General features: G+C 41.2%; 1 protein-coding gene across 1 annotated transcript; it reads left to right on the top strand.

The window, feature by feature from the left end:
• The first annotated feature begins 4,570 nt into the window (after positions 1 to 4,570).
• Positions 4,571 to 6,021, top strand: LOC123852561 (mitochondrial ornithine transporter 2). Its single transcript, XM_045886635.3, has one exon. It carries the CDS (start codon positions 4,622 to 4,624, stop codon positions 5,525 to 5,527), a length of 906 nt encoding a protein of 301 aa, XP_045742591.1. The 5' UTR covers positions 4,571 to 4,621; the 3' UTR covers positions 5,528 to 6,021.
• The last annotated feature ends 16,172 nt before the right edge of the window (positions 6,022 to 22,193 follow it).

The following is a 22,193-nucleotide window of genomic DNA, read 5'->3' as shown; positions in this document are numbered from 1 at the left end:
CAATGTCAAACAAATAAAATAAAACCTTAAAAAAAAATAATAAAGGACTTAGAACAATGCCTGAAACTTAGTAAATTAACAATAAAAGCAGGGCACCTGCATTATTAACAATAAAAGCAAACTACTAGTGTCTGAACATAATAGGGATTAAATAATTGAATTCAAAAATGATCAAAAAGAAAAGTATAAAGAAAGCCATTTTAAGTGGCTGATTTCAAATGAAAGAATCTACAGCAGAAACAGTTTACTTCAAATATATCTGCAGCATAAAACTGACTCAGCTAACTACTACAACTTTGTTTTTTACTTGATATATTTATAGTTTGGCTTTGTATTAATATTAACTCCATAAGAGTAATCAATCTCTTATGTAAACTTCAAAAGAGAAAAACTTAAGAAGATTAGGACCCATTTTCCTTAAAGTAAGTCCTGTGTTACCAAAAGGACTCACTTTTCTCACAGTTCCCTTGGCTAATGAGTATGGCGTGTAGCTGGGCTACAGTTTTCAATATTAAACAGTGCAGAGATTTTATAAAAGACAAAAAGTAAAGTCCCTTTCACACCAACTTTCTAAAGTAGCCTGTTAACATTTTGAGATGTATCATTCCAGGACTTTATTTGGTGTACAATTAATTATATATGTTTATGTAGTTTTGTAAAGCAAAAAATATATATGATTTTGTTGTAGACACTACTAAAAATTTTTATGACTCAAAAATATAAGGATCATTCCCTATCAGGATATATAGATTTACTGCTTCTGTTCATGATACAGATTTTTATTTTTTATTTTTATTTATTTTTATTCTTTTTAGATTTTACTTATTTGTCAGAGAGAGAGAGCACAAGCAGGGGGAACGGCAGGCAGAGGGAGAAGCAGGCTCTCCACTGAGCAAGGAGCCGGATGCAGGACTTGATCCCAGCACCCTGGGATCATGATCTGAGCCAAAGGCAGATGCTTAACCAACTGAGCACAGGCGTCCCATGATACAGATTTTTAAAGAGATAAACTCCCCTATTGCTGGTCACTTAGGTTGTTCATTTTAAATTTTTTATTATACCAAATGCTGCAATAAACATTCATATCAATATCCAATTTTCATTATTATCTACAGACTAGGTAAACGGGATCTTTATATTCAGTTCTAAGTGTCATAAAGCCTGACATTTTTAATTTGGAGATCAAATTTTTATTTGAGATGAAAATTTGGACAAATTGTGACAATTCATGTCTTTGAAGGACTGTGTCTTAAACTCTGGTTATCTTTTACTACCCAGTAAGAATTCTATGTGAAAATATAGACCAGGAAGACTGCTCACTACACAGCAGTCATACTGGACTTTTTTCTGTACTTCAAATGCCAATCTCTTTCTCACCACAGAGCTTTATTTAGCGTGTACAGTTCCCTTTTCTTGGAACAGTCTCCAGATATTCTCATGTTCGGCTTTTTGTCATTCAGGCTTTAGCTCACACCCTACTTTCTCTGGTAATCCTATCTGGCCATTCAGTCTAACTGCTAGGAAGCATGTGATTTGGGTATTCATCTTGTCAAGGGTAGTGGTCTTCAGTGAAAAGCTGGAAATTCTTTGCCATTATTTTCTGGTATGTATGCTTGGGAAGAAGTCCTTCAATTTAAAACAAGAAGCATCAACATTTTGGTTAGTTAGAATAAAAAAAAAATGGTTTCAGTTGCTTACCTATTATCTTGGGCAGTGATCTAATATATGCTGGAATTTGTTCTCTCCAAGTCCAGCAGTTTAGTTAAATTCATGGAATTTGATCTCTGTCTCTACTACTTATGCAACTATTCTGGCAATTCAATGAAGGTATAGACCATTTCTCTATTAATGCCCTTGTGATCCCTGGCCTGGATCACTAATTTGGCTTCTCCAAAACATATGTATGAACTTAATTCAAAAGCAGTTTATGATTTATTGCAGTTTCCTATATGGCTTGTGTTTGTAAAAACTCAGTATGTGTTTTTTTAAATAAATAGTAAACCAGATGTAATTAATTGACAATCAGTGGTCCTTGAACTATTGAAAACACTTCTAGATAACTTGATAGGGCCTCCACAATAAATATTAAAATATACTTTTTTTTTTCTCCTTGACTTTCCTGAGGGTAATATCAAAACATAACAAAAAAATCCCTCAGGGAACCTGGCTAGCTCAGTCAGTAGAGCATGCAACCCTTGATCTTGGGCTGGTGAGGTCTAGCCCCAGTTGGAGGTAAAGTTTACTTAAAAAAAAAACAAAAGTATAATAAATTTTTTTAAATCCCTCAAATATGACATGAAGAATTTTAAAGTCTTTTTCTAGTGTAAAATGGCAGTGTTCTCAGATAGCTCTTTTCTATGTCAAAAAGTTTACCAAGATAACAAAAAACCCCAAGGTCAAAAAGAATAAGAGATGAGACAGTGACTGAAAAATGTCAACCTATTTTCAGACAGCCAAAGCAGAGGAAGGACTGATAAATTAATTCAGAGATCAGAGTAAGTTACATGCTAAATGTCTGAAAGGCAGTATACCAAAGAGAGACAAACCCACTTGATATAGAACCTGTGAGAGGCTCATTGTTTGCAGCAGAAGTTTCCAAGGAAGGGAGAAAGGTACGCAGCTGGATATATGGGATTCATTGACGTATATTCAGAGCTGTTGGATGTCCAGGATCCCTAGCCCTCCCTAGGATGACTCTTCCTTCCCCATCCCACAGATGTTTATTTTCTAGGTAAATTGAACCAAAGAAGGCTCAAACTCAGAGAAAGCAGACACAAATAAAGGAATATATAGCATCAAACAAGAAAATTATGTGAAAATCTATATACTGCAGTAATATCACCTCTCTTCCCCCATTCTTGATCTCATTAAATCAGTATCCAAGCTGCACATCTCCCTCACAGATACCCACACAGCGTTAAGATTCCAAGATTATCCTCTGAAGAAACCATGTGGTGCAGAGAAAAGAAATCAAATACTGACATTTGGGCAGTATTTGCCCAAAGAAAAGGCCAGGTCACTATCTACTACAATGAAGTCCACCTGTTGACAAACTATTCACGCACCATCTGCTTTGCAGTGCCTCACTTTTATAGATTAATCGACAGCCAAAGATAATCAGACAAGGAAAGCTTTCCGAAGGGAGAATCATTTCAGCCTATTTCCTGCCCCCTCCATTTTATTTCTACCCCCAAAGTAAAATACCGACGAGGCCTTAGAATGTAAACCTTAAGAGAATTCGTTCTAACGCTGGGATTATGAGCATCTATCTGGGAGGGAAAAGCGTGTCCTGACATAGGTATCCTCAAGCTAATGTCCAAAACCGCATCTTGTCTTGGAAGCTAGGCCTGTTGTCATTTATATCCCGATCTTCCGCGGCTGCATCAGGCTCCATGACTCCTCAAGAACCTCGGAGCAAGCCAGCAAAGAGCACTGCAGCCCCACAGCTCTTTTCTGTCAACTTTCTTAGCGAATATATAAATCACTGTGTTCCACGCCAATTGTAAAGCGCCGTGTCCTACGTCTAGAAATGATGAGGACTCGGAGCCACCAGCTGCCAGGGCTCCAGCCCCAGACCCTTGGCGATGTTGCCACGAAAGTAGCCCTTCTCCAGCTCCAGCGGCCCCGGGCCGGGGAAGATCAGGGTCAAGAGAGGCGCGGCGGGGCCCGCGCGGCTGCGGAGCTGCCTTTCCCGTCCTAGAGACCTTAAAGGGGCCACCAATTGTCATGTAAACCACCCCCCACCAAGTAGTTTGTCTTCCCTATCTTAAACCTCTGTTTCTGTAGATTTGACCGTTGGACTCCAGGCCCAGTGAACTAGAAGCATATCCCCTTTTGTTTTGCCTGGTAAGATGTGGGGAGAGGGGGAGGGGAGTCCTAGCGGAAAACGAAAGCATTTCTTTCGCGGCCGGTTAACAGCGGCGTCTAGAGCCTCTGGCCGGAAGTGCAAGAATTTATCGACTAGCTTTCAATCGCTGTATTATAATTCATTAAAAGTGTGCCGTTACCGGGCGCTTGGGGGGCTCAGTCGGTTAAGCGGCGGACTCTTTGAGCTCAGCTCAGGTCTCCATCTCGCTGCCGTGAGTTCAAGCCCGGCGTTGGGCCCCAGCGTGGGGCCTACTTAAGAAAAACAAGGTGTGTGGGCGCCTGGGTGGCTCAGTCGGTTGGGCGACTGCCTTCGGCTCGGGTCATGATCCTGGAGTCCCGGGATCGAGTCCCGCATCGGGCTCCCTGCTTCTCCCTCTGACCCTCCCCGCTCTCATGCTCTATTTCATTCTCTCTCTCAAATAAACGAATAAAATCTTTAAAAAAAGAAAAGAAAAACAAGGTGTGTACTTAGCGGGTGTCCCGGGCCGGCGGGCGCCGGGCGGCGGCGGGGGCGGCGGCGGGGGCGGCGGCGGCGGCGGCGGCGGGCGGGGGCCGGGCCTGGGAGCGGCGGGCGTGAGCGGGCCGGCGGGGGGTTATTTGCGAGCGCGCGGAGAGCGGCCCGAGACCCAGCCTGGGGTTAAGCGGCTTCTCCCGCCGAGGACGGAGAGTCGAGAACGGGCGGCTGGGCATGAGACACCTGCCCTGAGCTCCAGAGCGTCGGCTCCCACAGAGACCAGCAGAAGAGCGTGAGAACATGAAGTCCAATGCTGCCGTCCAAGCCGCCATCGACCTGACAGCGGGCGCGGTCGGGGGCACGGCTTGTGTCCTGACCGGGCAGCCTTTCGACACAGTGAAAGTGAAGATGCAGACGTTCCCCGGCCTGTACAAGGGCCTCACCGACTGCTGCCTGAAAACGTACTCCCAAGTGGGCCTGCGGGGCTTCTACAAAGGAACCGGCCCTGCGCTGATGGCCTACGTCGCCGAGAACTCTGTCCTCTTCATGTGCTACGGCTTCTGCCAAGAGCTTGTGAGGAAAGTGGTTGGACTGGACACGCAGGCGAGGCTGAGTGATCTGCAGACGGCAGCTGCGGGTTCCTTCGCCTCCGCGTTTGCTGCGCTGGCCCTGTGCCCCACTGAGCTTGTCAAGTGCCGCCTGCAGACCATGTACGAAATGGAGATGTCCGGGAAAATAGCAAAAAGCCAAAATACAATCTGGTCCGTCGTGAAGAGTATCCTTAGAAAGGAAGGCCCCTTGGGCTTCTACCAAGGACTCTCGAGCACTCTTCTTCAAGAAGTACCGGGCTATTTCTTCTTCTTCGGTGGCTATGAACTGAGTAGATCATTTTTTGCCTCGGGGAGATCAAAAGATGAACTAGGCCCTGTCCCTTTGATGTTAAGTGGTGGAATTGCTGGAATTTGTCTTTGGCTTGTCATCTACCCAGTGGATTGTATCAAATCCAGAATTCAGGTTCTTTCCATGTCTGGAAAACAGGCTGGATTTCTGGGAACTCTTATAAGTATTGTGAAAAATGAAGGAACAGCAGCCTTATATTCTGGACTGACCGCTACTATGATTCGAGCATTCCCTGCCAATGGGTCACTATTTTTGGCTTATGAATATAGCAGGAGAATGATGATGAGCCAGGTTGAAGCATACTGAAGTGTCTTGGTGAACTGGATCCAAGTAAAGGCCTTAGAGGACTACAGTTTATCTCAGGTTTCATGGAGTCCTGGACCAATGTGGAGTTATTTTTTACTTCATGGGAATTTTTTGTCTTCCCTTCTTCTACTCTAAACTTCACAGAAGAACTTCTATTTTACATCATATGATTTCTACCCATAATTGTATTAAAACAAAGATGGCTGCTCTTGTGTTTGGTGGGATATACATAGTGAGTGGGTGGCCTATGACCCTGATCTGAAATGGCAAATATAGTTATATCACGGCTTTGGTATAAAGCTGTACATGTACATGCAGTTTAGTCGGTTACCTGTCGTGAGTAAAACAGTTTGGTTTCATGTTTAATCTCGTATCACCAGAAAGAGTTAACCATGTTTCGTGAAGATGGTCATAAATTATGGCTTAACCCATTTGAGATGTAGGGTGTCTTTAAAACTCTACTTAACATGTTCACTATACTAGGCAATTAAAGTTTTTAAAAAGTTTTTGTGTGGTGCTTGAAATCCCAAATACCCATCTAGATTTTTAAGAGGACAATATACCATAGTGGTGTGACTTCCACATTCTTGAATTACAATTTCGGAATAAGTGTCCTGCATTTTCCCAAGATGCTCTCTCTCTCTCTCTCTCCTCTCTCTCTCTCTCTATATATATATATTTAGATATATATGTGTTTGTTTTTTATTTTTTATTTTTTTTACTATGTTCAGTTAGCCAACATATAGTACATCATTAGTTTTTGGTGTAGTGTTCAACGATTCATTGGTTGTGAATAACACCCAGTGCTCATCACAACACGTGCCCTCCTTAATACCCATCACCCAGTTACCCCATCCTCCCACCCCCTCCCTTCTGTAACCCTGTTTGTTTCCCAGAGTCCAGAGTCTCTCATTGTTTGTCTCCCTCTCTGATTTCTTCCCATTCAGTTTTCTCTCCCTTCACCTGTGGTCCTCTGCGCTATTCCTTAGGTTCCACATATGAGTGAAACCGTATGATAATTGACTTTCTCTGCTTGACTTATTTCACTTAGCATAATCCCCTTCAGTTCCATCCATGGATGCAAATGGTAGGTATTCATCCTTTCTGATGGCTACGTATATGTTCATGTATATATTTAGATATAGGTATATATTTAGATATATATATATTTAGAAAGCATCTTTTGAGGGTTTTATTTAAATTCAAGTTAGTTAACGTATTGTGTATTATTAATTTCAGGATAGATTCATAGTTCAAGATGCTCTATTCTTATTGGCATTCATTTTCAAAGTGGGATCAAATTCTGCACTCTTAGTTAGGTGTGGCCTACAGCATCAGGCCTTTGGGAAGTAGCACAGCCTTCATCTGTACCAACTTTCCCTCTTCTCCCCTCCCCAAAAGCTTCCCCTCTGCTGGGCTTTATTTTTTTTTTTAAGATTTTTTATTTATTCATTTAAGAGAGAGAGAGCATGAGTGAGGGGAGGAGCAGGCATGAGGGTCATTGGCGGAGGGAGAAGCAGACTCCCCACCCAGCAGGGAGCCTGACATGGGCTCGAGCTCAGGATCCTAGGATCATGACCTGAGCCGAAGGTAGACGCTCAACCAACTGAGCCCCCCAGGTACCGCATCTACTGGGCTTTAGATTGAGGAATGGACGAATGGAATGAGGCTGTTGATGCATTTTGGATTATTCATTGTCCTCTCTGCCACTCACCAGTCAGAAACCCTTCCAGGGCAACATAAAGTGCCAAAGCCAAGGGAACTTTTGTTCATTGTTTGGTGGTCAATGACAGTACTCAGAGATGACGTGCTCTCCTCTCAGGCAGAACTAGACAGAACTTAGTACTTGCACTCCACAGTGAATAGGGCTGACCTATCCTGAAATTTACCTCAGGGTCTATAACTCCTTGTCATTCTTTTATAATGTTCGAACCTTCTAAATTCGGTATTGGCCATCAGGGAGTTTTACTGATGACTGCATATGAGGTGTGAATTTATAAAGCAATGAAACATAAGCAAAGCAATTTTATTAAACCATATCATATGTGTTAATCACTGAAGACAAAAACCCAGAAAACAAAAACAGAAAAACCCTAGTTCATCTGATCCCCGCAGACTTGGAGAGGAATACCTGTTCTTTGGCCATATGAGATAGACAGTCATTCTTGTTACAACTAAAGTAAGCCTCATTATTCCTTGCTGCTCTAAGACCGGCAGAATTTCTCTCAATAAAAAGTGTTCTTAAGAAGCCTGTAAAGCTGGGGCGCCTGGGTGGCTCAGTTGGTTAGGCGACTGCCTTCGGCTCAGGTCATGATCCTGGAGTCCCGGGATCGAGTCCCGCATCGGGCTCCCTGCTCGGCAGGGAGTCTGCTTCTCCCTCTGACCCTCCCCCCTCTCATGTGCTCTCTCTCTCTCTCACTCTCTCTCTCAAATAAATAAATAAAATCTTTAAAAAAAAAAAAAAAGAAGCCTGTAAAGCTGAAAGCAAGCAGGCTAACAGTCTTAATAATAGTCTCCACCATGTGTGTCTATCACCTTTGGAAATCTTGTGTGGAATCTCCAGTTTCCTTTAGCTTTTTGCTATCCATGAAGCTTCTGTGGTAACTCTAGCCAGAGAGCCAGAAACAAGAGGGTCGGAGAAATGAGATGTTGACAAATGGGGATTGTGGCAGGCATCTGGGGAAAGGAGGCTCGTGTTGTGCTTTATGTGCTCAAGAGCAATGGCTGCTCTTCCATCTGCTTTTTCTTTAAAAGAAAACCATTTTTCTACTTTACTTTTAAGTTACTTATACATTTGTTCTTTTTTTTAAAGATTTATTTATTTTAGAGAGCACATGCATGAGCACAAGCAGGGGCGGGGGGGAAAGGGGCAGAGGGAGAGGGAGAGAGAATAGAAAATCCTCAAGCAGACTCCTCATTGAGCAAGGAGCCTGACGCAGGGCTCGATCCCAGGACACTGAGATCATAACCTGAGCCAAAATCAAGAGTTGGCCGCCCAGCCGACTGAGCCATCCAGGTGCCCTGTTCTATAAATTTCTTTTTTTTTTTTAAGATTTTATTTTTTTATTTGAGAGAGAGAATGAGAGAGAGAGAGCACATGAGAGGGGGAGGGTCAGAGGGAGAAGCAGACTCCCCGCCGAGCAGGGAGCCTGATGTGGGACTCGATCCCAGGACTCCAGGATCATGACCTGAGCTGAAGGCAGTCGCTCAACCAACTGAGCCACCCAGGCACCCTATAAATTTCATACTTAAATGGTCAGTAGCTACTTAGTGGGGTTTCATCCAAGCAGACTTGGATTAAAGCAGAATAGAGAACAGAACTGGCTTCCAGCAGGAAGTGGACCTCTTCAGGGGCACCTGGGTGGCTCAGTCATTAAGCGTTGGCCTTTGGCTCAGGTCATAATCTCAGGGTCCTGGGATCGAACCCCAGGTCAGGCTCCCTGCTCAGCGGGGAGCCTGCTTCTCCCTCTCCCCCTGCTTGTGTTCCCTCTCTCACTGTGTCTCTCTTCTGTCAAATAAATAAATAAAATCTTAAAAAAAAAAAAAAGGAAATGGACCTCTTCAGAGTCCACGGCCCCCCTGCCCAGCACCTATAAGCTTGTCTCAGCCCAGTTGTAGGCAGACCTTTCTACATGTTGTCCATCAAAGGTTTAACTAAATATCTTCAATAGAAATAGTTTGAGGCAGATAAGAGAGATGGAAATCTAAGGAGAATTTTTTTCTTTTTTCTTTTTTCTTTTTTAAAGATTTTATTTATTTATTTGAGAGAGAGAATGAGAGAGAGAGAGAGCATGAGATGGGGGAGGGTCAGAGGGAGAAGCAGACTCCCTGCTGATCAGGGAGCCCGATGTGGGACTCGATCCCCGGACTCCAGGATCATGACCTGAGCTGAAGGCAGTTGCGTAACCAACTGAGCTACCCAGGCGCCCAGGAGAATTTTTTTTCTACTCAATTTGCTTAACTTATGGTTTGATATTTGGGTGCAATTTGTATCATTTCAGACCTGTACTCCAGACAAAAATATAGTAACTTGAAATAATGTGTTTAAAGAAATTTGAGTTTTAGATTAAAGACATTTGAGTTTTATATCATTATTTACCTAAATAAAAATATTTAATCTACACCATTTACAATGTAAATGGGTATTCAGACATTAATGATATCTGGTTTCTGTCCTCAAGGATCTCATGGTTTAGATGTTTGTTTTACAGTTAGAAGAGTGATATTCTAGAATAAACTTTTAAATGAAAAAGCAGAATCTAAATTGTGTGTGTAAAATCAGTGATGGGACCTTTGAATTTAAGGAAATGTCTCTTTTCCTTAATTGTGTTTTGTTTTTGTATTGTGGGGTTTTTTTGTATTCTTTAAATTGGTCCATGGTATTTCTTTCTTTTTTCCCCTAGTTTTATTGAGATATAATTGACAAATAACTTTGTGTAAGTTAAGATATACAATGTGATGATTTGACATTTGTATATCTTGTGAAATGATTACCACAATTAAGTTAGTTAACACATCCATCACCTCACAGAGTTACCATTTATTTGTGTGTGTGTGATGAGATGGTTATTTATCTCTAAGATTTAAATTGGTCAAACCCATTTTTCTGATGCCTAGCCTTATTTTATTTTATTTTTAAATATTATATTTATTTATTTGACAGAGAGATCACAAGTAGGCAGACAGAGGGAGAGGGAGAAGCAGGCTCCCTGCTGAGCACGGAACACGATGCGGGGCTCCATGTGGGGCTCCATGCGGGGCTCAATCCCAGGACGCTGGGATCATGACCTGAGCCGAAGGCAGACGTTTAACCCACTGAGCCACCCAGGCACCCCTGCCTAGCCTTATTTTAAACTTCACTTTCACATAACATAATTTAATCCTCAACTTTGAAAAATCTTCTCTGATATTTATTATACCATTTGGTCTACTTTCAGGGCCAGATGGTCTGCATCTTGCAATGCTACAGTGATATTGTAGTTAGAAATTCATTCTTTGTCTATCTTTCACGGGATACCGAGCTGTAGTAGTTGTTAAGTGTATGTGATACCTCAGAAGGAACATATCTGGCAATGGAGTTTCAAACCTGCTTATTTTCTTCCTTGAACAAGAAAATACCCCCAAGTTGCTGATGTAGAAAGAAAAATAGGTTCTCTCTCTTCTGGCCCAGAGCTCTAAAAAAGGGTGATAATATTTCCAGGAAGTAACTGTGTACATAAAATCATCACAGGAGGGGCACCTGGGTGGCTCCGTTGAACATTGGACTCTTGATTTTGGCTCAGGTCATGATCTCAGGGTTGTGGGATCTAGCCCCATGTTGGGCTCTGCACTCCTCAGGGATCTGCTTGAGATTCTTTCCCACTCCTTCTGCCTCCCCTCTGCTCATCCCCCAGCTCTTACTCGTGTTCTCTCTCCCTCCCTCTTTCTTTCTCTCTGAAATAAATAAATTAATATTTTTTAAAAAGTAGTCACAGGAGACTTTTTGCTCAAGTTCAGAAAGTACCCCTTTATCCAGAGCCTGCATTTCCAACTTGAGCATCATTCAAAGTGTGTAGCTGTCTGGTCTCTCTGACCTCTCCAGATTCATGTGGAATGGTCCAGAAGTCTGCTGAGAATTTTTTTTAAAAAGTTAATTATTTCAGTGTTGGAACTGTCAACCAAGTCTGTGGCCTGCCTCGTGAACTGCACCATCCATAGTGCTCTCAGCTCCCTCCTAATGCCAGCACTTAAATACAGGCTCTTTGTCAATGATGTTTAAAAGGCAGACTAGTATCTTCCTGTGTCCTGACCTTTTCAAGGTTGATGGTGGTGAACCGATGCTTGGTTCATTGCACCAGGCTTAATGGCTTTTTCAAAACCGATTCAGAGTATTCGGTATTACTGGCTTTTAGTCCGCACCTTGAGATGAAAAACTTCACAGGTCAATAAATAATTTTGTAGAAAATTGACACTTATAACAATCCTGCACATTCAGGGGGTGGGAGGATGTCCCCAGACGGGTATTATTTCTGCCAAAAGGAAGCCAGATGGTTGTCTTTATAATGAGCATTTCTTTTTTTTTAAGATTTTATTTATTTGACAGAGAAAGATCACAAGTAGGCAGAGCAAGTGGGAGAAGCAGGCTCCCCGCCAAGCAGAGAACCCAACGTGGAGCTCCATCCCAGGACCCTGGGATCATGACCTGAGCCGAAGGCAGACACTCAACCAACTGAGCCACCCAAGCGCCCCTATAATGAGTATTTCTACTCCAGCCTAAAGTAGTTCCACTAGGTTCTCCTCAGCCACCTGGACTCTTGGCAGATGTTAACTACGGCAACCTTCCATGTAACTTCTTTGCTGTTGAAAATCAAATGGCCCTTCAGTGATTCAGAGGAAAGGCTCCTTTCTACCTTTGGAGAAACGGACAACACTTCTCTAACCAGCACTCTGGGTTCCCAATCTGGGTTCTTGGAGATGTTGCCCACAAAAAACCTTCCCTCTCTCCTTGGCACCAGACATAGGAATATTTTCAGATTCTGGTGCCCATTGGGTCATGAAGAAGCTGCACAGCAGTGTTAGTCTTCAGTTCTGAGTGTGGAGCCATGGTTCCATTCCTGTCTTCTGTAATACAGAAAGGCCCCTGGGTTTCTGGGCTTTGATTCCTTGAGAGAAGGCTAGGTTGAGGTTAAACATTTTTAGCAAGAATACATCATTGGTAATTCCATGTGCTTTATGTTCTATCACATACGCTGCTTTCTTTTAAGCCTTGTTGGAACTCAGGGTCACAGAATTGGATTATAATAAACTGTCATCATTAGTCCATACGTGACCTGCATTATTTATTTATTTATCTATCCAATATCACCTATCTATATATATATTTATCTCTCTAGTTATTAACCTAAATAATAATAAGAATTTGTGAACATAGCACCTCCCCCAAATGCTAGGGACTTGGTAATAAACTACATCTAACCATATTCATGGTCCCTCATACCTGTCCTCCCCTCCACCAAATGAAGGTAATCATCAGGTAATCATCATCCTCAATTCCATGTACATCATTCTTTGCTCTTTTGAATAGGCTTTTATTGTATTATATATTACTCCCCTCATGCATATTTTCATATAGTTGTTTTAAAATTTATAGTAAGGGTAAAATACTGTATGTAATACTTTGGTATATTAATATTTTTCACTAAGTATTTATTGTTAAAATCCAATAATGTTGTATTACTATAATTTATTTATTCTGACTACTGTAAAACATTCCATTTTGTGAGTATACCACTGTTTATTCATTCAGTTGGTGGGCATATGGATTGTTTCCTGATATTTGCTCTTGTGCGCACTGTCAATATAAATATTCTCATATATACCCCTTGATGTAAGTGTGCAAGAGTTTCTTTTGGGTGTATAACTAGGAATAGAAATTCTGGAACTCTCAAATATTTATCTAGGAGTAATTATGAATGCCTATTTTCCAAAGCAGTTGCACTGATTTTCACACCCACTTGCAATATATAAACCCCAATGGATCTCTTGTGTCCACATCCTTTCCAACATTTGGTACTGTCAGGCTTTTAAAATTTTAAACAATTGCGTATAAAAAAATCTATCTTATCCTGGTTTTAATCTACATTTCTCTGATTATAGCAAAAGAATATCTCTTCATATGTCTTCTAGTTATGTGTGATTCTTCTATGCAATGTCTCTTCATGTCTTTTACCATTTTTCTATTATCATTTTTGTTTATATTCATTTGTAGAAGTTCTTTACATATTCCCGATTAATTCTTTGTCAGTATGTGTATTGTGAGTATCTTCTCCTGGTTTGTATCTTTTCATATATTTTGTTTTTATTGAGATTTAATTGACATATAACATATTAGTTTCAGGTATACAACATAATGATTCAATATTTGTATATATTATGAAACGATCACCACAGTAAGTCTAGTTATCATCCACCACCACACATAGTTATAATTTTTTTCTTGTGGTAAGAAATTTTAAGATCTACTCTGTTAGCAACTTTTAAATATACAATAAAGTATTATTAACTATAGTCACCATCTTGTACATTACATTCTCAGGATTTATACTTTTTACATTTTTAAGATGTCTTGATTTCAAATACAGTTAAATTTATTAATCTTTTATTCTATGGTCAGTATCTTTTTAAAGAAATTATTTCTACCCCTGCGGGTTACAATATATCTACTTATATTTTTCATTAAAAGCTTTGAAGTTGTTTGTTTGTTATGTTTATTTTGGACAGTTAAATCATAGATCAGTTTGGAGTTCTTAAATTAAGACCCAATTTAATATTTTCTGTATGGATAACCATTTTAATTTGAACATTTCATCTTTTCTCCATTGATTTGTGTTATGGACTGAATGTTTGTGCCCTCCCCACCTCCAAATTTATACACTGAAGCCCTAATTCCCAGTGTGATGGTGTTAGGAGGTGGAGCCTTTGCAAGGTAATTAGGTTTAGGTGAGGTCATAAGGTGGGGCTCCCATGATAGGATTAGTGCTTTTATAAGAAGAGGTGAGTTGAGGATATCTTCTCTCTGCCATGTGAGGATACACTGAGAACCTTGCCGTCTGCAAGCCAGGAAGAAGGCCCTTACCAAGAACCTAGTCTGCTGGTACCTTGATCTTGGACTTCTCAGGCTCAAGAATTGTGAGAAATAAATGTCTTGTTGTTTAAGCCACCAGTCTATGGTATTTTGTTAGAGTAGCAGACCAAGACAATTGGACTTGCCATCTCTTTAATAGTCCAAAGTTCCACATACATTTATGTCTATTTTTGAACTATTATATTTGTCAAATTTTCTGTTTGTGCATTAGTACCAGACTACCTTGTTTAATATAACTTTATAACAAGTCTTAATAATTATTAGTAGGGCAAGTTTTTTCTTTTTCTTTTTTTAAAATATTTTATTTATTTATTAGAGAGAGAGGGAGAGCCTGAGCAGGGGGTGGGGCAGAGGGAGAGGGAGAATCAGACTCCCTATTGAGCAGGGAGCCCGATGAAGGGCTCCATCCCAGGACCCCGAGATCATGACCTGAGCCCAAGGCAGACACTTAACTGACTGGGCCACCCAGGCACCCCTCTCTTTTTCTAAGATTTACTTATTTATTTGAGAGAGAGAGCTCCTGCACTAGCAGAGGGGCAGAGAAAGTCTTTTTTTTTTTTTTTAAAGATTTTTTGTTTATTTTTTTTAACAGAGAGAGAGAACACAAGCAGGCGGAGTGGGAGAGGGAGAAGCAGGCTTCCCGCTGAGCAGGGAGCCCCATGCGGGGCTCGATCCCAGGACCCTGGGATCATGACCGGAGTCGAAGGCAGACGCCTAACAACTGAGCCACCCAGGCGTCCAGGGGCAGATAGAGTCTTAAGCAGACTCCACTCTGAGCTTGGAGCCCAATGTAGGGCTTGATCTCACAACCCTGAGATCAAAACCTGAGCCTAAACCAAGAATTCAACTCTTAATTAACTGCACCACCCAGGCACCCCAGGGCAGGTTTTTCCTTCCTGCTCTTTTTCTTAAGAAGTTTCCTAGCTATTGTTGACTTTTATTCTTTCATACAAATTTCAACATAATGTTAAAGTAATGTTATAAAGTTTAAAGTAATAATGTCTTGGGGGAGAAGAGAATTGATAACTTTAAGATATTCAATCTTCTGATTCACAAACATCATATATTTCTCTATTTATGTAAGTCATCTTAACATCTCTTTATAAAATCATATAATTTCCCCAACAGAGGTGTTATACTTTATTAGTTATACTTATTCCTAGCTACTTGATTTTTTATGATTGTAAATTATATCTGTATTTAAAATGTCAGCTTCTTTTTGTTGCATTTGTAAAATAAACTAATTTGATATTAATTTTTCAAATTCTGCAACCCTACTAAACTATTTTTAATTATAACATTTTATCTGTAGGTACTTTGGATTTTCTGTGTACTCCTTAATATCTGCAAATAATAACAACTTTGCTTCTTCCTCTGCTATCCACATGACTTGTATTTCTTTGACTTATAATGCTAGCCAAAACCTGCAGTACAATATTAAATAGATATAATAATGGGCATTTGTCTTGTTTCTAATCTCAGAGGAAAGCTTCTAACATCTTACAATTAAGTTTTTTTGCTATAAATGTTTTCATATCACTTAAACATTTTTATATTTATTTATTTATTTATTTATTTATTTATTTATTTATTTATTTATTTACTGAGAGAGAGCACGCATGTGGGCATGTGCACGTGCACTTGCAAGTGTGAGCAGGGCTGGGGAGGTGGGGGAGGGGTAGAGGGAGAGAGAGAATCTTAAGCAGGCTCCATGCCCAGCTCAGAGCCTGATATGAGGCTTGATCTCACCAGCCTGTGATCATGACTTGAGCCAAAATCAAGAGTCAGAGGCTTAACCGACTGAGCCACCCCTGCCCCATATCTTTTTATTATTATTATTATTATTATTTATTTGAAGACAGAGACACAGCGAGAGAGGGAACACAAGCAAAGGGAGTGGGAGAGGGAGAAGCAGGCTTCCCGCCGAGCCCGAGCCCAATGCGGGGCTCGATCCCAGGACACTGGGATCATGACCCGAGCCAAAGGCAGACGCTTAACGACTGAGCCTCCCAGGCGCCCCTGCCCCATATCATTTAAAGATTAAGAAAATTTCCTTTCATTCCAGTTTAAGGAGATTTTTACTCCATAATAAAGAGAATTTTAACAAATGCTTTTTCTGTATCTATAAAGACAATGGTGAGATTTTTCTCCCTTTAATTTATATCAATGAGTGATATTGCCTTTTAATTTTCCTTTCTTGATATCAGAGTTATGCTAAACAAATGACATTTTTATGGAGTGTTCTTTCTTTTCTATTCTTTGGAAATGTTTGTATAAGATTGTAATTATTTTTTCCTTGAATTTTTGGTAGTACTCATGGCCAGCTGATTCTGAAATATTCAACTTATTTAATAGTTATCATACTCTCCAGTTTTTTCTAATCTTGATGAATCAGATGAATTAACTTATATTTCTTCCCATGTTGAAACTGGGTATTCGGAACCTTAAAAGAGTTGGTGTCAGTGAAGTGGGATTTGCTAGATTGGCCCTGGCTCGCAGAAACATGTGGCTTTAGAAGAGAAAGGATGAAAGAGTGAGGGATGAAGAAGCTTTGCTTTCTGTGTGGCCACACAGTCACCCATGATCTAGAGCAGCAGCTGTGATATCATCAGCTACTAAAAGTACAAGTTGCCAATGAATTTAGTAATGGATCCAACGAGGAGCTGGTTCACTGAATGCATGAGGAAAGGCAAATAAGGAAAAAGGCAAAATATTCGGGCACCTGGGTGGCTCAGCTGGTTAAGCGACTGCCTTCGGCTCAGGTCATGATCCTGGAGTCCTGGGATCGAGTCCCTCATCAGGCTCCCTGCTCAGTGGGGGGTCTTCTCCCTCTGACCCTCTTCCCTCTTGTGCTATCTCTCATTCTCTCTCTCAAATAAATAAATAAAATCTTTAAAAAAAAAAAGGCAAAATATTCAATCCCTTGTGTTAAAAGGAAAACCAGAGACCCAAAATGGAGTCACTTATGCTAAATAAAGTCACCAAACTGGGGTTTAATACCTAACCTAATTGCAGTTTCAACCTCTCCCAGAAATGTAGCCTTAATGGTCAGTCAGAATTTTTTGGTCAGCACCAATGAGGTAATAATCTGTCACATGGGCCCTCTCCATCCTCCAAAGGAAGATGAGGTAATCTACCTACTAAGATCCCCTACTCTGGGGCTCCCGGTATCTCAGTTGGTTCAGTGTCTGCCTTCGGCTTGGGTCATGATCCCAGGGTCCTGGGATCAAGTCCTGCATCAGAGTCCCTGCTCTGTGGGGAGTCTGCTCCTCCCTCTGCCTCTGCTTGTTCTCTCTCTCTCTCAAATAAATAAATAAAATCTTAAAAAAAATAAACAACCAAAGAAAATGTCAAGAATAGCAAATAAGAGTGAGAAGTAGTCAAAGGGGCAAGAGAACAGTATCAGCAAGTTTTGGGGGGAAAAAAAAAAAGATCCCTTGCTCTTTCCCCGAAGAGAAGGTGACTTTGCCTGAAACAATTCTTTCTTTTTTTTTGCTGATTGTCCCTCCCCATTTCTGCCTATAAAATCCTTCCATTTTATACAGCTTTTCAGAGCTCCTTTCTATTTGCTAGATAGGATGCTGCAGATGTTGCTAGATTAATGAACCATTGAATAAAGCCAATTAGATCCTAAAATTTACTCAGTTGAATTTTGTTTTTTAACACTTGGTTATTGTTATTTGTAATAACTAAACTGAAAAGAAAAGAGAATTCTGGGTCAGACCTTGATGCTAGACCAAAGTCATTTCATTGATCTGAGTTTGGACCACTAGCTTCAGAGCTGCCCACCTACCCCTATCCCAGGGGAAAAAAAAATTGTTCAGGGACAAAAGAAAGTCCCTTTAGGACTTCTAATCATCAACAAGATAGTCAATGTTGGCATGGGAAAAACCAGGAAACTACTGGACCAGGGGGCATAGTGTGAAGGAATTGTTTTATCTTGTAGACTGGTATCATCAGCTTCCTGAAAAACCTTTACTGAAATGGATTGTGAAAATAACTCCTCTGGGGTCTATGTTTTTGGTTTTGAATGCTGCAGAATGGAAGAGCATATTTGGGTTAATACAGGACCCATGGCTCACTATGGAATAATTATACATGGCCAATGATCGAGATGCAGTAGAGGTTATTCTTGAGGGAACAGTTAGCCTGGTGGATGGGGTAAAAGCCACTGTAAGGTCTGCTTACCCTGAAAAGAGGGATTATCCATCTCCCTCTAGAAATGCCAAGTGGAACACTCCAGGTGAAGCCACTGATACGCTTTATATGCAAGTTATGTGGGATTGGCTTTATGATGACTGCAATATTCACCCACTGAATATGCCCATTGCCTAGATCACAGTAAATGCTGTGTTTAGGACATGCTCTTTCACATGGGCATCCCATATAAACTTATTGTTGCAAAAGCGAAAAACAGTTTGGGAAGCCTCATCAAATTTTGTGTCTCAACTTCTCCCCATGAGTCTTACAGATGTTAATAAAAACAAAGTTAGGGGCACCTGGGTGGCTCAGTCATTGGGCATCTGCCTTTGGCTCAGGTCATGATCCCAGGGTCCTGGGATGGAGCCCCACATCGAGATCCCTGCTCGGCGGGAAGCCTGCTTCTCCCTCTCCCACTCCCTCGCTTGTGTTCCCTTCCCTCTCTCGCTGTCTCTCTCTGTCAAATACATAAATAAAATCTTTTAAAGAAAGATATAAAGTTAATTAACAAGAGATTGGGGAAGGTGAAAGGGAGAGACAAAGTACTCTTTGCAAAAAGGTAGAAAATTTTAAATGGTTATTAAGGAATAAAGTGAATAGAATGGATATTGATAGGAATTAAATAAAGAGGGGTGAAAAAGGGAGAGCAACAGGACTTGTCTCAACAGGGTGGAAATCTTTAGATGATTACTTAAAAATGGGATAAATAAAACAGACATTGATGGGGTTAAACAAGGTTTTAATACAGCACTACCTAAGGTTGGGCAGTCCAAAGGGACCCCCTCATTGGCCCCCAAACATTAAAGGATCCCCAAACAAGTCCCACTCTATTTAACCCTGTTTGGAGAAAGGTAAAAAGTCAGAAGATAAAGATTACATGAGAAACCTAACCAGCAATAGCTTGGGGACTGTGGTTAGGCAGATTAACCAAGACAAAAATTGACAAAAGGGCCAGCGTCCCATGGCTTGACCTCTTGCTGGGGACTCAAAGCCTTTTGCACAAGAGTGGTTAAAATGGCCAAGGGGTGGGGAAGAGAAGTTTCCAGGATTCCTCAATATGGGAGTCCCACATAATGTGATACCAAAGCCCACTGATTTGCACTATAATTAGGTTGAGATTACCTAAAACTGTAACGGTTGATAGGATTATGAAAGACAGAATGTTTAAGCAGGTATTATGTAAAGAAGTCTGTCAACTTTACTGAATGTTTTATATGAGAATGGATATTCTGTATGGTTGGGGAACTCTTCCCTACCTAGTATTGTAAAATCAAAACCTGTGGATAATATCCTAATAGAGACTATAGTTAGGAACATATGAGTTGATAGAATTATGGTAAAATTTTGTAGGGGAACTGGTATGCTTAAATAAGCTTTATGTGAAGTGGTTGTGTCTTTTTTAACTGATTATATTTGGGGAACAGACATTGTACCTGACTGGGGAACATCTCCCTTAGTATTGTGAAACAGAAGACATGGAAATCAGTCCTTCAGGTAAGGTTAATTGGACATACTAAATGAGAACCAGTAAGATTGCCTGAGTGAGCCACGGAGCGTGGAATGGAAGCTAGAGGGCCGGTAGGGACAAATTCTCTATGTTGAGAGCCCTGCGTGGAGCCTAGACTGGGACTTAGGACAAAAGCCTGTGAGTGCTTCCCTGAAATGACTACTGGGACTTTGGGCAAGAGAATTTCCATTTGAAGGGTATTTACGACTTTGTTATCAGATGTTAATTGAAGCTATCCTGGTGATTGAAGGACATAAAATGATCTTGAAAGCTGAAATACCCATAACGAGTAGAGTGATATTGGTGAAATGCTCTAATGAGGATGGCAATGCCCAAAAAAGTTGCATAATAAAATGGAAATGGTTTACTTAGGATTGTGTTGCCTGGGGAGTGCAAGGAAATATTCACAAGTAGGAGCCTCTTTTCCCCTAGGACTGGCTTTGGAATTGAATAAGGACTTGCTGGATTCTCTTGTCACATGGGCAGCCCTCGATTGACTTAACAAAGGACTGCTTGGTTTATGGATGACAGTTCCAAGGTGAATGGACAATATCCTGTTTGGAAGGCTACCACCCTGATGAAAGGTGGTCACCTAAGTCCATGAAATAAACGAACATCGGGACAGTTTAGAGATGGGCTGATTTTGGACATATTCCTCTTGCACCCAATGAGGCACAAAATGCCAATAAAAAATGGTATAACTGGGGTGCCTGGGTGGCTCAGTCAGTTGAGCGTCAGACTCTTAATTTTGGTTCAGGTCATGATCTCAGGATCCTGAGATTGAGCCCCACGTTGGGCTCTGCGCTCTGCAAGGAGTCTGCTTCAGGATTCTCTCTCTCCCTCTGCCTCCCTACGCCAGCACTCAGTCTCTCTCTCAAATAAATAAATAACTCTTTTTAAAAAAACTGTTCTACCAGCCAACAAAAGACACAGAGACTACAGGCGGCTATATGGCAGATTCTCTGGTGGGAAAGCCTTGAACATAACTGGCAAGTCAAGCTGATACTGGTAGCTCCAGGGGGCTACAAATGGGTGCTGACAGGAGTAGGCATGGACTCTGAACTAGGCTTGACTTACCTGGTGGTAGATGCAAATGATCAAAGTGTTATGAAAGAACTGGAACAGAAGATGCTACACCAGTTGAGACAGCTGACCGTCATTTCTTCAGACCAATGAAATCACTTTATAGCCCATAATGTGCACCAGTGGGGAGAGAGATATTGTCCTAAGAGCAGTATTTTGATAGAAAATTGGAATAGGTAATTAAAACACTGGTTGTCTAAGAGAAGGGGTGATAAAAGCAGGAAGGCCTGGCTTACACGCCTTCACAAGTATGTGCTCACAAAAAGAGGAAGGCTAAAAGAGTGTCCCCACTGGATAGATTTCTCTTGTTTCTCTGGTGGGTCTGGGCAAGAGGGAGTGGGGGAAATTGCTGGTGTACTTTCTTCCCCGTATCACCTTCTCTTCCCCTACTTGATGCAGTGATTATAGGACCAGGGCTGCAACTACAAGGTCTGGAATCAGGGATGATTCCTAAGCAAGAAACTGTAACTATGTTTTTAACCTTATGTCAGAATTTCTAAGGGCCTGATGGGCCAGGATGTGCCGTCATCCCATCTGGCAAAATTGGGGTTAACAGTGAATGCAGCCATATTGCCTGGTGGTAAACATTAGCCCCCTCATCCTGCGCTTCTTTAACCTTATTCTACGTGAACAGGAGTAGACTGAGTGGGGAGCACTTGCCAGACTAGCATTGTTGCCTGCGAGCTAGACCAGCACAGTGGCCAAACTTAATGTGCCTTCCAAGTATGGAAAAGTTTGAAATTAAATGGAGAGAACAAATAATTGTAGGCCATGGCTAAAGGAAAGAATAAGAGGGTTATGTAATGAGGGAAATACAGTATTACATTAACACCTTGAAAGAAGCTCAGAGCAAGAGGTGATACCCAGACTTTCCTGTTATCAACCTTCTACTCTTATTCCTTTCTCTTCCATAACATATAGGTCAAATCATTAGCTACTGCTCATGAATAAATGCTGTTATGAGTTGAGTTGTGTCTTCCCTAAAAAAGATGTGCTGACATCCTAACCCCGCTCTGTATCTCAGAATACAAAGGTAATCAAGTTAAACTGAGGTCATTAGGATGGGCCCTAATCCAATATGGCTGATGTCCTCATAAAAAGGGGAAATTTGGACACAGGCACACAGGGTATGAAGACTATGTGAAGAGACACAGGGAGACGAATGCCACCTACAAGCCCAGGAAAGAGACCTGGAACAGATTCTTCCCCCCAGCCTTCACAAGGAACCAACTCTGCTAACATCTTGATTTCAG

This window comes from Mirounga angustirostris, unplaced genomic scaffold (genome assembly GCF_029215605.1).
Source record: "Mirounga angustirostris isolate CCGP_5_RB_7025 unplaced genomic scaffold, mMirAng1.0.hap1 SCAF_7, whole genome shotgun sequence".
Taxonomy (NCBI): domain Eukaryota; kingdom Metazoa; phylum Chordata; class Mammalia; order Carnivora; family Phocidae; genus Mirounga; species Mirounga angustirostris.
Note: the sequence above shows the minus strand (reverse complement) of the source record. Positions and strands in the feature narration are given on the sequence as shown.